This window comes from Schistocerca americana, chromosome 7 (genome assembly GCF_021461395.2).
Source record: "Schistocerca americana isolate TAMUIC-IGC-003095 chromosome 7, iqSchAmer2.1, whole genome shotgun sequence".
Classification (NCBI taxonomy): domain Eukaryota; kingdom Metazoa; phylum Arthropoda; class Insecta; order Orthoptera; family Acrididae; genus Schistocerca; species Schistocerca americana.
The window spans coordinates 621,730,203-621,745,032 of NC_060125.1; the positions used below are offsets into that span (position 1 = coordinate 621,730,203).

The 14,830-nt window shown below is 41.7% G+C and overlaps 1 protein-coding gene across 1 annotated transcript in view; it reads right to left on the reverse strand.

The window, feature by feature from the left end:
* The window catches only part of LOC124622011 (neurobeachin), a 1,442,121-nt gene that overhangs the window by 854,588 nt on the left and 572,703 nt on the right, over positions 1-14,830 (reverse strand). Inside the window, exons 22-25 of the mRNA XM_047147563.1 lie at positions 13,562-13,715; positions 13,304-13,483; positions 13,072-13,215; positions 11,993-12,100 (exon numbers count right to left, since the gene is read on the reverse strand). Coding sequence (XP_047003519.1) covers positions 11,993-12,100; positions 13,072-13,215; positions 13,304-13,483; positions 13,562-13,715 — 586 coding nt within the window. The remainder of the gene's footprint in view (positions 1-11,992; positions 12,101-13,071; positions 13,216-13,303; positions 13,484-13,561; positions 13,716-14,830) is intronic.

Consider the following 14,830-nt stretch of genomic DNA (forward strand, 5'->3'; position numbering starts at 1 on the left):
AAACCTCTCCAGCTCCTTTCCCTTCATCCCTCTATCTTCCCCTGCAACCCTTCTGCCAGAAGAACGAGCCACTGGCTCAGAAAGCTTGCATAAGTAAACCTTTTTATATGTGTATTCTCTACCACCACTTGGTGAGTTGGTTTTTATCTATCCAATTACATTACATTTATTAATATGTAGCTTCAAATTGATACATATTTAACTGTTCTCATGAGCCTTTAAAAGTTGTTGCAACATGAACGTACTAAGCAAGATGCGACAACAGGCAACAAAGCTAGGTATAATTTTTATGTATTGCAGTCTATTGTAGGGCACACTAAAATTACTATTTACACATAATACCATCATCATAATCATTGGACTTGCTACAGAATTAGAATAATTGATAATTAAGTCATCTGTGTTACTCACAGACAAATATACAATATCTTCAATGACATTTCACTTGGAATTAATAGTTTTTGAAATTTGCTGTACTATCTTCCCCCCTTCCTGAACAGTCACGTTAAAATTAATGCATGATGAAATCAAAGCCAATGTCATTAAAACAACAGAACATTTATCTAATAAATCTCTGATTAAGTATCGAGTACCACAGAGCTCCATCCTAGGACCTGTGTTGATCCTTTTTTACAATAATGATGTAAATATCTTTATTTAAGGAAAAATTGTAGATGGCATCAGAATTTTAATTACAGCTGCAGATAAAATAGATGTCGCATCTGCAGTAGATATTTAATGTCTGTGGTTACTATCGGGTTCCAACAAAATTAAGAAAATAATAATAAAGAAAGGACAGTGTACATGAATTTACCCTCTTCCCCACTTCTACAACAATTTGACCCCGTGCCATGTCTTGGTTACTGAAATAAAAAATATGGAATGAATAGACTGCTACTCACCACATAGATGAGGCACTGACTCCCAGACAGGCACAATGAAAAGTACTGCTAAAATATTAATCTTTTTGACAAAGAACTTCTTCAGAAATACAAAACACACACACACACACACACACACACACACACACACACACATACGCAAGCACAGCTCACACACACAGGGCCACTGTCTCCAGCTACCTGGACCCGACTGCGACTGCATCTAACATGAGCAGAAATCTGCTGTTGATCATATGGGTAAGGAGGAGGAGGAGGAGGAGGAGGAGGAGGAGGAGTGGGGTGAGGAGGGGGGACGGATAGCAGCAGTGGAGGAAGGTGCTGTGCTGCCTATTGGAGTGTTCAGGGATGTGGTGGGGATGGGATAGAGCTACTAAGTGTAGTGTCAGAAAGCTGTGCTGGGGGATGGGAGAAGGGGAGGAATAAAGAATGGGAAAATCATAATAATGGAAAATCCAGGATGGAATGTAACAATATTAGAGAAGGAAAGTTGCTACTCCCCACATAGTGGAGATGCTGAGTCATGATAGGCACAACAAATATTGTGTGAATCTTTTTTGTTGTGCCTATCGCAACTGTGCCTATCGCAACTCAGCATCTCTGCTATATGGTGAGTAGCAACTTTTCTTCTCTAATATTGTTGGAAAACTATAATAGCTACAACAATGCGATGGAAAGCATTTGTAATGCAGGAGTAGGAGCAGGGAATGGGCAGATAGGTGGAGGACAGGGTCTAGCAAAGGTTGAGGGCACCGGGCTATTGAAACAAAGAATATGTTGTACGGGGAGTTCTTACCTGCCCGATTCAGAAAACCTGGTGTTGGTATGAATAATCCAGATGGCACAGACTGTGAAGCAGTCATTTAAGTGAAGCGCGTCATGTTAGGCAGCATATTCATCATCTGGGTGGTCAAGCTGTCTCTTGTCCACAGTTTGGCAGTGGCAATTCATGCGGACAGATAACTTAGTTGCTTGTTATACCCACTTAGAAAATGGCATTTTGTTGCAGCTTAGTTTGTACATGACATGGCTGTTTCATAGGCAGCCCTGCCTTTGATGGTGTAGGAGATGCCTACGACAGAACTGGAGTAAGTGGTAGTGGAAGGATGTATGGGATAGGTCCTGCATCTAAGTCCATTGCAAGGATATGAGACATGTGGCAAGGGGATGGGAGCAGGTGTGGAGTACAGATGGACAAGGACATTGTGCACATTTGGTGGGTGGTCGAACACCACTGAGAGAGGGGTGTGGAAAATAGCTGGGACAATAATCCTCATTTCAGGCCACGATGAGAGGTATTCGAAACCCTGGCATAGAATGTGATTCAGTTTCTCCAGTGCTGGGTGATACTGAGTCATGTGAGAATTGCACATTTGTAGGTGGACAGTGGATATGTGGGAGGTGCTAGGTGACTCGAGGGACAAGGCATGAAAGATCTGTTTATGGACAAGGTTGAAGGATAATTCAAGTCTGTAATGGCTTCAGTGACATCCTTGGCATATTTGGAGAGGGCTGCTCATCACCACCGATGTGACTGATACTGACGGCTAAGCTGCACAGAAGGGTCTTCTTTGTATGGAAAGGGTGGCAGCTGTCGAAGTGTAAGTATTGTTAGTGATTGGCAGGTTTGATATGGTCAGCGGTAGCTGATGTAGCTATCTCTGAGGTAGAGGTCAAGGTCGAGGAAGGTGTTTTGTTGGGTTGAGGAGGAGCAGGCAAAGTGGATGGGGAAGAAGGTAATTGAGGTTCTGGAGGAATGCAAACAGGATGTCCTCGTCCTCAGTCTAGATTATAAACATGACACCAATAAATCTAAACCATGTAAAGACTTTGGGCTCTCGGAGGTAAGGAAGGTTTCGACTACCTCTCACAGTGCCCAGAAATGAAGAATATTCTACCCACCCCTCTCACAGTGTTATTCCAATGTCCACTGAACCTACACAATATCCTTGTCCATCCCTACTCCACCCCTGCTCCCATCCCCTTGCCTCATGACTCAAACCGCTGCAACAGACATACATGCAGAATCTGTCCCATACATGCTCCCACTACCACCTACTCCAGCCCTGTCACAGGCACCTCCTACTCCATCACGGTCAGAACTACCTACAAAAGCAGTGATGTGATCAACAATCTAAGCTGCAACCAATGTGCTAGTTTCTACTCGGGCATGACAACTAACGAGCTGTCAGTCCACATGAATGGCCACTGCTAAACTGTGGCCAAGAGGCAGTTGGACCAGTCAGTTGCTGAATATGCTGCCCAACAAAGAGTGCTTCATTTTAATCACTGCTTCACAGCCTACGCCATCTACAGTCTTCCTGACAACACCAGCTTTTCTGGGCTGTGCAGGTTGGAACTCTCCATATAACGTATCCTTTGTTCTAGTAACCCCCCTGGCCTCAACCTTGTTATTCCCTGTCCTCCACCTACCTATCCCCTACCCTGCTTCCACTCCAGCACTACACACACACACACACACACACACACACACACCCATCCCACCATCGCATCTCCTAGTCTTTCCCCCTTCTCTACTTCTCTCCTCGTCTTTTCCACCTCCCACCACCTACCCACAATGCACAGCACAACCTCCTGGCATAGCAGCTACCAACCCTATTTTGTCCTCACCTCAAGCCTCCTACTTTCTCCCCACCACCACACTGGACACATCTGTAATCAGACCCCAGTGACCAGGTGTGTGTGTGTGTGTGTGTGTGTGTGTGTGTGTGTGTTTTTCCTATTTTGAAAGGAATTTATCTGAAAACTTAAACATTTTAGCAGTCCCCCCCCCCCCCCCCCCCCACACACACACACTCACACACTGTGACCATCTGCGGCTAACTTAACTATGGTGAATAGCAATCTATCCTTTCGATATTGCTGTTACTCCATCATGGAATATCCATTGTTTCATTAATTAAAAAATTTTCTGAAACTAAATTTCTTAGAATATGGCTGCAAAGCAATTTAAAATCGCACTGTCATGTGAAAACGCTTCAAACAGTGCTTGTCACACTCTCCATGTGATAAGTCAAAGTGCAAGCTCAGAACTTAGCAAAAAAGTCTTTAAAAATCACAGACAATTTGTCAGAGCTACTTGTATCTCGAAGAAGCTTGCATCATGTAACTGCACTTCATTCAGATGATAATACTGAGTCTGCCAAACCTTTAAACATATGAATGCCTGCTGATTGCAAGTGAATATCTTTTACACAGAACTGTGTAACTACAACAAAATAAACAAGTCCATAGCCACAACACAAGATGCACATGTACTATCTACATATCTCAATCTAGATCAGTATACACATACAACATTAAATTTTCAATAGCCTACATAGTAATTTAAAATATAAGCAACACAAAAATTCCTACAAATAGATCTCTCTCTCTCTCTCTCTCTCTCTCTCTCTCTCTCTCTCTCTCTTTGTGTGTGTGTGTGTGTGTGTGTGTGTGTGTGTGTGTGTGTGTGTGTATTTTTCTCAAATTTAAATTGACATACATCCAATGTGTTGCTGAAGCTTCTAAAGTATCAAAATGAAGCAATAAGTCATGATGATGTTATTTCTATGTCAATAAACATTAAATATAGTATGGTCAGTTCTGGCAGTACGTAAAATTTTTAGGAGTAAAGGAAACAACTTGCTGAATACTGGAAGGGGTGAGTTGTCAACAGGCACACATAAAAGAATGAAACTTCATTAACTTCTAGGTGAATCCCATTTTGATGTAGAGTATACAGGGTGAGGCAGCTAAGTCATAACACCCCTTGTACCTCCCCAACCGTAATAGATACAAAGATGCCGTTTGGACATTGAATTGCAGGGACCGGGGCTACTTGAATACATCACATTTCTTGTTTGTGCTATTTTTTATTACAGAGATATGAGGCCATCTTCGTTTTTTTTTTTTTTTTAATTGAAGCCTATGTTAAATTTTAGCGTAACATGATGAGCTTAAAAAGATAGTTTCAAATATGTGTGTATCATAATATTTAGGCGAATAACTTTTGAGACACAGATATGTTCTCGTATTGTGTTTGTCCTTTGAAGCAGCATTGTCAAATGCGACATTTCCTGTTGACGACTGAGGACCTTAACAGTGAAGGCGTTGTTTTCCTGCTTCTTGATAATGTCGCAAGGTGACGCACGAGGAAGATGGAGAGAAGGGTATAAATGTGCTGCTGGAGTAATGAGACATCGCATTTCTGTCACAGTTTCTTGGAGCAGGCATGTACGCCAATGAAGAAAAGTTAAATACGCTTCTAGTGTATGGTGAAAGCAGAAGAAATGCTGGTAGAGCAATAACGTGATATGGAGAGCTGTACCCTGATCGAGAGCATCGTACACGCCAGCTTCTTGAACGTATTTGCAAAAAACTACTTGAATCGGGATCACGGAATGCCATACAGAGGACAAGGCAGAAAAATGTAACTGGCGAGGTACATGAAGAGGGCGTCCTAGCATTGGCGCATAACGACCTTACTGTTTTGTCATGACGTATCGCCTCGGAATGAGGTATAAGTCAGAGAAGTGTTCTACACATATTGCACTGGCATAGATTTCACCCATTTCGCCTCTCATTACATCAAGCACTCTCTGGTGTGGAATTTGAACAGTGCCAGGAATTTTGCTGGTTTGCTCTGCAGCGCCTACAAGATGATCCGACATTTTTTCAACGGGTGCTTTTTACTGATGAAGCAACTTTCACCAACCACGGTAAAGTTAATTTGCATAATATGCATTACTGGTCAATAGAGAATCCTCATTGGCTTTGACAGGTACAGCATCAGCAACTGTGGAGTGTTAACGTGTGGGAAATGTCATTTTGATACTAAAATGTAGACTTTCACGGCTGGAAATATCATGTCCATTATAATTATCCGGGCTGTTATGCCATGGTCGGTTGATGAATTCTGTGTCAATTTTGGGGCCGTACGTTATTCTGGGTATACTAAATGGCAATAACTATGCACAGTTCCTGCGAAACTTTCTGCCCATTTTGCTGGAAGAGGTACCACTAACTACGTATCAGTGCATGTGGTTCCAACATGACGGCTGTCCTGCTCACTCTTCCCGTGGGGCTACAGAGCTGTTAAATGAAAAGTTCCCAGATTATTGGATAGGACAACGTGCTGAAGTGAAGTGGCCAGCCCGGTCTCCAGATTTGACCCCTCTTGATCTTTTACTGTGGGGAGCAATCAAACATAAAGTGTATGCTCAAATACCAACTACACCAGACGATATGAAGCAACGTATCATCGAAGCGTGCGCTGATATCTCAAGTGACACCCTCGCAGCCGTTCACAAATCATTCCAACGGCAACTACAAACGTGCATTGCAGCAGAGGGGAAGCATTTTGAGCACATTCTTCAGTAAAGTTTTGTATCATGTATAGTATGTATTTTGCATCTTTGTTTGTATTTGCTTCGTATTGTGATCAACAGTAAATATTTTCAAATAAAAAACAAATGCGTACGAAATAATTGTGACCAATAAGAGCCTCCTCATTTACATTTGTACTTCTGTTACTTAAAATGTATTTACATCTTGTAGTATTTTAATACTGTGTGTTGTCTACTATTTTGGTATCACAGTTGTCATACAACTGAATAATATTTGCGCGACATCGTCAGTTAATTTTTGCACAAATTATTGCAGTATGTATTACTGTTGTCAGGTAAATGGCTATGTTTGTGTAAGGACAGACTTGCAACGTTTACCATGTACTCTACACAACAGGAAAGGTCGCATTGGACAATGCCACTTTGAAGGACAAACACGATACGAGAACATATCTGTGTCTCAAAAACTATTCGTCTAAATGTTATGATATACACGTATTTGAAGCCGTCTTTTTAAGCCCATCATGTTATGCTAAAATTTAACATAGGGTTCTACATTAAAAAAAAAAAAACAAAGATGGTCTCATATCTCTGTAATTAAAAAAATAGCACAAACATGAAATGTGATGTATTCGAGCCCTGTCCCTGCAATTCGCTGTCCAAAGAGCATCTTTGTATCTATTACGGTTGGGGAGATACAACGGGTGTTATGACTTAGCTGCCTCACTCTGTACACACACACACACACACACACACACACACACACACACACACACTCTACACCTGCACTACTACACTGTGTTGACCAGATACACTATATCATGACTGCAGTTTGGTAGGTAGACTGAGATGAAGGGTTGTGTCACGTGGAGTATGAGAGAGAAGAAAAGAGGCAGAGAGTGGGAGGAAGGGTTAGGGAAGGGTGGTTGTTGGCTTGGAGGGATGTAGAATATGTGTGAGATGGGAATGCAGGGAGGAAGAGGCAGCAGGTGCACAGGACATGGATGCAACATATGGGCACCAGTGCCAGTACATTCATGCAGCGCTCAATACTGGTGCATCCATGCAGCGCACAATGATAACATGGGAGAGTGGATTAAAAGGGGGTAACAGAACAGAGGATAAGGATGATGCCCATTTGCATAGTCAGGAAAGCTGGTGCTGGAGGGCTGATCTGAATGACACTGTTTATAAAACAGTCATTGAACTTGAGGATGTTGTGCTCAGCTGCATGTTCTGCCACTGGATGGTTGACTCTGCTCTTGGTTACAGTTTGCGATGGGCATTCATTCTAGTCGACAGCTGGTTGGTGGTCATACCTACATAAAATACTGTGCAGAAATTGCACCAGAGCTGATATATGACTAACTGTGTTCACAGGTGGCCCTGGGATATGATAAACCCATGACAGGACAGTAGTAAGAAGTGCTGGGTAGGTGAGTGGGTGGGTTGGACAGGTCTTGCTCCTGGATCTTCCACAGGGATATAATCTCAGGGGAAAACGGTTGGGAGCGGCAGAGGCAGATGCATAGGGATGGACCAAGATGTTGCATAGATTGGATGGGCTATGAAATACAACTTTTGTAGGGGTTGGAAAGATCTCGAGTAGGATGTCCCTCATTTTCAGGCATGACAATAGATAGATAATCAGAGACCTAGTGAAGGACGTGGTTCAGTTGTTTCAGTCCTGGCTGATAGCTGGTGACAAGGAGAACACCGCTTTGAAGCTGATTCTTGGGGGTGGTGGGAGGATAACGAGTGTGTCACGACGTGGCATGGGAAATCTGTTTACAGACTAGGGTTGGGAGATAGTGACACTCTGTGGAGATCTTTGTGAGACTTAGTGTCTCTCTGCAAACACCTTTGTGAAACCTAGTGTCTCTCTGTGAAGACCTTTGTGAGACCATCGCCAAACTGGAAACAGAATTCTCATTGCTGCAGATATGCAACCTACGGGTGACCAGACTGAATGAAAGTGATTTTTTTTTGGTGTGGAAGAGGTGACAGCAGTCAAAATGCAGGTACTGTTTTGGTTGATGGCGTTGATATGGTATGGTATGGACGAAGCCATCAGAGATGTGGAGGTCAATGTTCAGGAAGATAGCACGATGGGCTAAGGTGGAGCAGATGGGAGAAGGAGGCAGACATTGAGGCTTTGGAGGAATGAGGATAGGGTATCTTGACCCTCAATACAGATCGTGGAGATACCCTCAAAGAATCCAAACCAGAAAAAGGGTTTTGGGAGGCTAGAAAGGTTTCCTCCAGATGGTGCAGAAACAGGTTACATTGGAAGGATGCCATGTGGGTGCACATGGTCTTATCACAGATATCTTTATACAACTTCCCGTCAAAGGAGAAGTAGTTATGTGCGAGAATGTAATTGTTAGACATTTAAGGACTGAGGTAATGGGTTTGGATCAGAAGGATGTTGGGAGAGGCAGTTTTCTATAACAGCAAGACCATGGGCTTGGTGGGATGCTGGTGTAAGGAGGTGGCACCAACAGCAGGGATCCAAGTGGTAATCGGGTGGGGTTGGCCAAGTGTCGATGAAAGATACGGTTCGTATCTTTAATATCAGAAGCTAGTCTACAGGCAATTGGCTGGGGGTTTGGTTGACAAGAGTGGATATTCTTTCAGTGGAAGTGCAGTAACCAGTTACAATGGCAGTGGAGACCAAGACTGTCTGGTTTATGGATTTTGGGAAACATGTAAGAGGGTCATTGGGAGTGGGAAGGGATATGGATTCAGGGGAAATATTCTGGTATTGGCCTAAGCATCTGAGTAGGGATTGGAGGTAATTCTAAACTTCTAGCACGGAATAACTACGGAAGGGCCAGCAGGTGGGGGAGTCAGTCAGATGCAGATGCTTTCTGTCAGATGGTCACTGTGGATCAGCGTGACAGAGGTGGAGCGTTTGTCTGCAGGGAGAATGATGAAATCAGAGTCTGACCTGAGATTGTGAATGGCTGTTCTTTTTTCCATTGAGAGGTTTGCATTCTTGGGAAAGCACCTGAGGAAGGATGACAAGACAAAGTTAGAGGAAAAGAATTTTTGGCAGGTAACCAGGTGGTGACTAAATGGGAAAGAGGGTGGTGGTATGAACTCACAGCAATGGGATTAAGTGTTGGGATTAGATTACTTTGGTTGGAGGTATCAGCATCAAATAACTATTTCCACTGTACAGGTTGGGAGAAGGAGAGTAGGTCTTTGACCAGTCCAGCATTGTGTGGGGCTGAAGGTGAGGCCTCTGGATATTACAAACTTCTGAAGGACTGAAATTTTTGGTGGATAGATTGACAACAGTCTTTTGGGTGTGTTTAGGTTATGGTTTTTGTAGGACATAGGGAGGGAGTCTAGTAGGATGTGGTAGATGCTAAAGGTCAGCAGGGCAGAGTATGGCTGATATGTGGGGTTGATGAGAGGGTTCACTGGGTGGTAGGGTAGGTACTGAAGGAGAGTAGTGCACTGAGGTAAGTGTAGGATGTTAATAAATACGATAATTTTTCGAGTGGTGTCTTGAGCACTCTTCCAGGTACTGGTGGGCAATGGTTTCAATTTGGGATATATGGGGTAGAAGTTGGGACTGCCCAGTAATAGGATCATGCAGAGGGAGCACAGGTAGTATAGGGATACATGTTTCATTGAGGTCCCTTTATGTAGAATCAGGTTGGTGAGGGATAAGGATCAGTAGAATTTGAGGTTTGCTGTGAAAGAAAAGGGTCACATCATGAGAAGGGAATTTTTAAAGTTTGGCCACTGTGAGGGAGGGGGTGGAATTCCATGGCTTATGCAGCTTTTAAGGAACAGCCTGTGGGACTAGCTACTGACAGGGATACTTATCTGAACTGATGCATACAGATACAGCAAGAGCCCACGGGGACCTCTCTTGTTCTCTTTCCCAACACAGCACACACACCCTCTCAGTCCAGTCTAACTGTCAATCTGCAGTCCCAGCTTTGCATATTCTGATTTTCAAACTCAGTATTCCTCAGTCGGGACTATATGGTGGATGATCCACTACTTCAAATTTGAGTTTCTGGAGTGTTTAAGCAGTGTGGGCAGTAGTATGTGGACAGGCATTGTTGCGCATCAACACAACACCTTTTGACAGCAATCCTCAGCATTTGCTTTGAATTGAGGCTTTAACCTGGCAGTAAGCATCTCACTGTAATGTACACTGTTTATTGTTGTGCCTCTTTCCCCATAATGTTCCAGTACTGGACCTTGTGCAGCCCAAAAAACCATAAGCATCAGTTTTCCTGTAGACGGTTGGGTCTCGAGCTTTTTCTTGCATGGCGAATTTGGATGTTTCCATTCCACATTCCATACTCTGCCATTTACTCTCCAGCATGTAATGATGGATCCATGATTCGTCACCAGTAATGATCCTGTCCAAGAAGTTGTCCCCTTCGTTACAATAGTGATCCAAATGTTTTTTGCAGATGTCCAAGCACGTTTGTTTATGCAACTGTGTGAGATGTTTTGGGACCCATCTTGCACAAACTTTACGAAACCCAAGTCTGTTGTGGATGATTTTCCAGACAATAGTTAATCATCTGTCTAAGAGAATCATTTCACATGAACGCTCAATGGTTTCTTCACTTGTGGCGGTAAATGGTCATTTGGCTCCTTCATTGTGCGTAACACTTATGCAACCATTTCGGAAATTTTCAATCCATTCATAGGCACTCTGTTGTCGCAAAACACTGTTCCCAGATCACTGAACATTGCTCTTCTTTGGTGCAAATAGACAGCGGAGCAGCCATGATTAACAGCATGGCAGCGATAACGAAACTAACCTAGCAGCTTGACAATTGCAAAGATATAACAACAAATAAACAAAGCATGTGTCATCAATGTAAAACAACAGTACTGTCAAAATAAACAAAAATATAACTAAATTGTGGATAATAATTGACTTACCCTCGTATATGCTTGTGCTCCATCTCTAATACCCTTGTATTTAATGGGATAGAATGGTACGTTCAACCCTAATCTACCTGCTTTTTACTATCCACATCTGTATGCTTCTGAAGAGATCATAATTCATTATTTTGTTTTGAATTTTATTTTGATTTCAGTTTACTTTTAAGTTTTGATGTTTCTCAAACTGAAACGGCTCAGTGGCTCTGTGAAAAACTGCAGCCAAAAATCCGTAGGTCTCGGGTTCAATCTACTGCCTATCTTAGGATTTTTATCTATCTCTTATCACTTCTTTCACCACTGGCAATATTTGTTGATGTGGAGAATGCTGGGCTGCACTGTGGTTTGGAATTCATGTTAAACTGTGGGTCCCCCTATAAATGGTTTGTTAAAACCAGCCGGCCGCGGTGGTCTAGCGGTTCTAAGCGCGCAGTCTGGAACCGCGCGACTGCTATGGTCACAGGTTCGAATCCTGCCTTGGGCATGGATGTGTGTGATGTCCTTAGGTTAGTTAGGTTTAAGTAGTTCTAAGTTCTAGGGGACTGATGACCACAGTGTTAAGTCCCATAGTGCTCAGAGCCATTTTTGTTAAAACCATTCAAAGCTTGAAGCATGACAACGGCATACCAACTCCAAGAGGACAATTGTGGTGTTCAAAACAGTCTTCAGATTGATGACTGCTTTAATAGAGATTGTAGATCTAAACCCATGTATGTGCTAGTCTCAAATTTTCACTCACACAGTAATAAACACTAAAGAATAATCTCATATATTAAACACACATAAAAAACAAATAGAGCTCAAAACATGAATTATACTTACCACATCTCTATAAATTACTGCTCGTAGTCTATTTACATCCATGTCTTGCAAGAGTTTCTCTGGGTCTTTTACTGGGCTCGACTGGCTAGCAAGATTTTCAACTATATTCTGCAACAATATTAATGTTTCTATTAGTGGAAACATCTGATTAACGGATGTGACAGAACCACAATTATTTATTGTCTTAGCACATCCAATAATGAGCTATATGCTACAACTATTATTCTTAAGAGTCACTGAAAGAATCTCTATCTTTAACACACAAACTGTTAACCAACGTCTTCAGCACATTTTACTCATGGGAAATATTAGATGAATCTACTCTACGATGGCACATGCCGTACTGTAGTCAGAATGGAAATCAAGTAGGACTGTTGCAATTTTGGGTAGAGTTGTAAGGCAAATATAAAAGAAAATGTTCTCCAATATCATATTCCTTAAGCCATAAATACTTGACCTGAAATGCTTGAATTTTTTTCCAACAGGTCAACTGCAAAACAAATACCGAAAGCAGCTACATGTTTAAGGAGTTTTGATTTTCTTATACAATCAATCACGGAAGAAATCATTCATTCAGTATGCAGGTAATGAAAACACATTCTTCTACAAGAGAGCATAGGATTTCTGAGCAGATTTAACTTATGAACTCCTCTCAGGTTATGTGCAGGAAGCAGCACTGTCTTAAAGCAAAGTTTTGACAAGTTTTCTATTTGAGGGCACCACAAGTAGTACTGAGAAGCTGTAGGGTACCATCTCTGTTATCTACTGCACTCTCCGTGTGGTATCCCTGCTGTCTGAAATGGAGGAACATATGTCTCTAGTTGCGGACTGTCTTTGCTGGAGCCCATTCCCACATACACAACCACACTTACCCGCCCAAAGCCTAAGCTCAGAAGTTAATTCAATTATTTGAACTTTCCATGTGCCTACGTGCCAACCACCATTTCATCTCCACAGGAGTGTGTGTCTGACCTTTTTTTTTTTAAAAAAAAAAAAATAGTTTCCATTGTATAATTTCCATTATCATGCAATTACCAATAAATTTCTTTTCCAGTAAAAAATAGGTTCTACTCCCATACCTTGGGTGACGCCTGAACCCCTCTAATGAGTGACTGAAGATGAGCTGCTTTGTTGTTGTTGTTGACAGTTGTTGGAGTGGGTGTTGGAAACTGTCTCGAGCGTTCTTTACATTCCAGACAATTTCGCACAGCACAGGTACATACCTGGAATTAATTTAATATTATGTACACTGCGGGTTACACTGAAAAATCTTTACATGCAATAGCTACAATCCCAAAGCATACAACTCACTAGTCTCAAGCATTGTCTAAGAATTCCACCACTTGACATATTTTTCTCAGCCTCTAGTTCACCAAAATTGAGTGAACTGGCAAAAATAAGAACATCTGCCATGTTGACAAGCCGCTGCAGGAATGAAACAGCGACTTCAATAGGCATCCCCTGAGTAGGTTCGATTACATCAAGCTCGCACTGAAATTGAAAGTAATCGATTATTAAATAACAGTATAAAAATATTTTGATTGGTTATTCAAATTTTCAGTAACTCACATTAGGTGATGTTGCAGATGCCAACAAAGGTAAAAGGCCACCACAGGCAATAATGAGGTTGTCTGCTAATTGTGAAATCAGGTGCACAGTATTTACAACAAAAATAGCATTTTCACTGCTGTTTACAAAATCTAGTACAGACTTCGTTGAATGGCTGCAAAGAAAAAAACAATAAATAACGAAAATTTTACCATTTCTTACAATGATAAATACATTATGCAAAAGATTAAATAGTATAATAAGTGAAACATGAAACTAAAATAAAGTTACAAAAAAAGAAACCACAACTTTTCAGCTGGCAAGACATATAGTAATAACGACTTATTCTAGAACCTAATGTTTCTTCATCCGGCTACAGAAAGTAAAGAGTCTAAGGAAATGAGGCTACTCAGGAATTACGTAACCAAGCAAAGGGGGATGTATTTGTAAAGGAGAAGTGGGAAATTAACAATGAAAATAGGGTATTGATGATTTTGGCATCTGGTTTTACTGGATTTCTTTTGACCTTAAGTCTAGTGAAATTCCAACTTAATCCTCAGAACACTGTCTTCCCAAATTTAGTGTTGTATCATCTTCCATTTATGTTTGTTTCTATTTTTAGTATCCCTGCCAGTGGACACCCATATGGACATAAATGTGCTGGCATGGATTTCACAACAAAGTAGTACAGAAACTACCACAGACAGTATGTGTGTAGAATCATATGGACAGAACCACTGACCCAGCTGTTTAGCTGTCACTGGTGATAGGCCATGCCAGTGAGGCCCTACAATGAGATTAACTAACATGGATCTGGTTTCTACATCTCACTGTGCTCTTGGTTCTGCCTGCTAGTTGTTCTGGTCACTTGCACTGGTAACATTTTGTGCTTTTCTTCATGCCAGTCTCTACACAGTGTTTGGGCTCTCTGCTCTCTGTCAATTTACCCACATGTTGAGTTTTCCTTCCTCTTCCAGGGCCCCACTTTCCACACTGAGCAATCATTGTTGTCAAGAGCTGTGACACTGTGCCAATAGGATGATTTTGCAGTGTTTCCACACTTATGCAGACACAAAACTACTAATATGAAATAAAAGAAACTTCTTTAATATTCATTTGGTTGCAAAATATTCAGTATATTACACAAGCTGGTTAATGTAAACTCCTTATTAAGCTGAAGACAAATCTTACCTTCTTCTTTTACATGTGACATTAAATTTTTTATTAAAAGACCTCTATAGCTACCTTTGAATTTACTACAGTGTGTTGATGATGATAAAGGCAGACTGT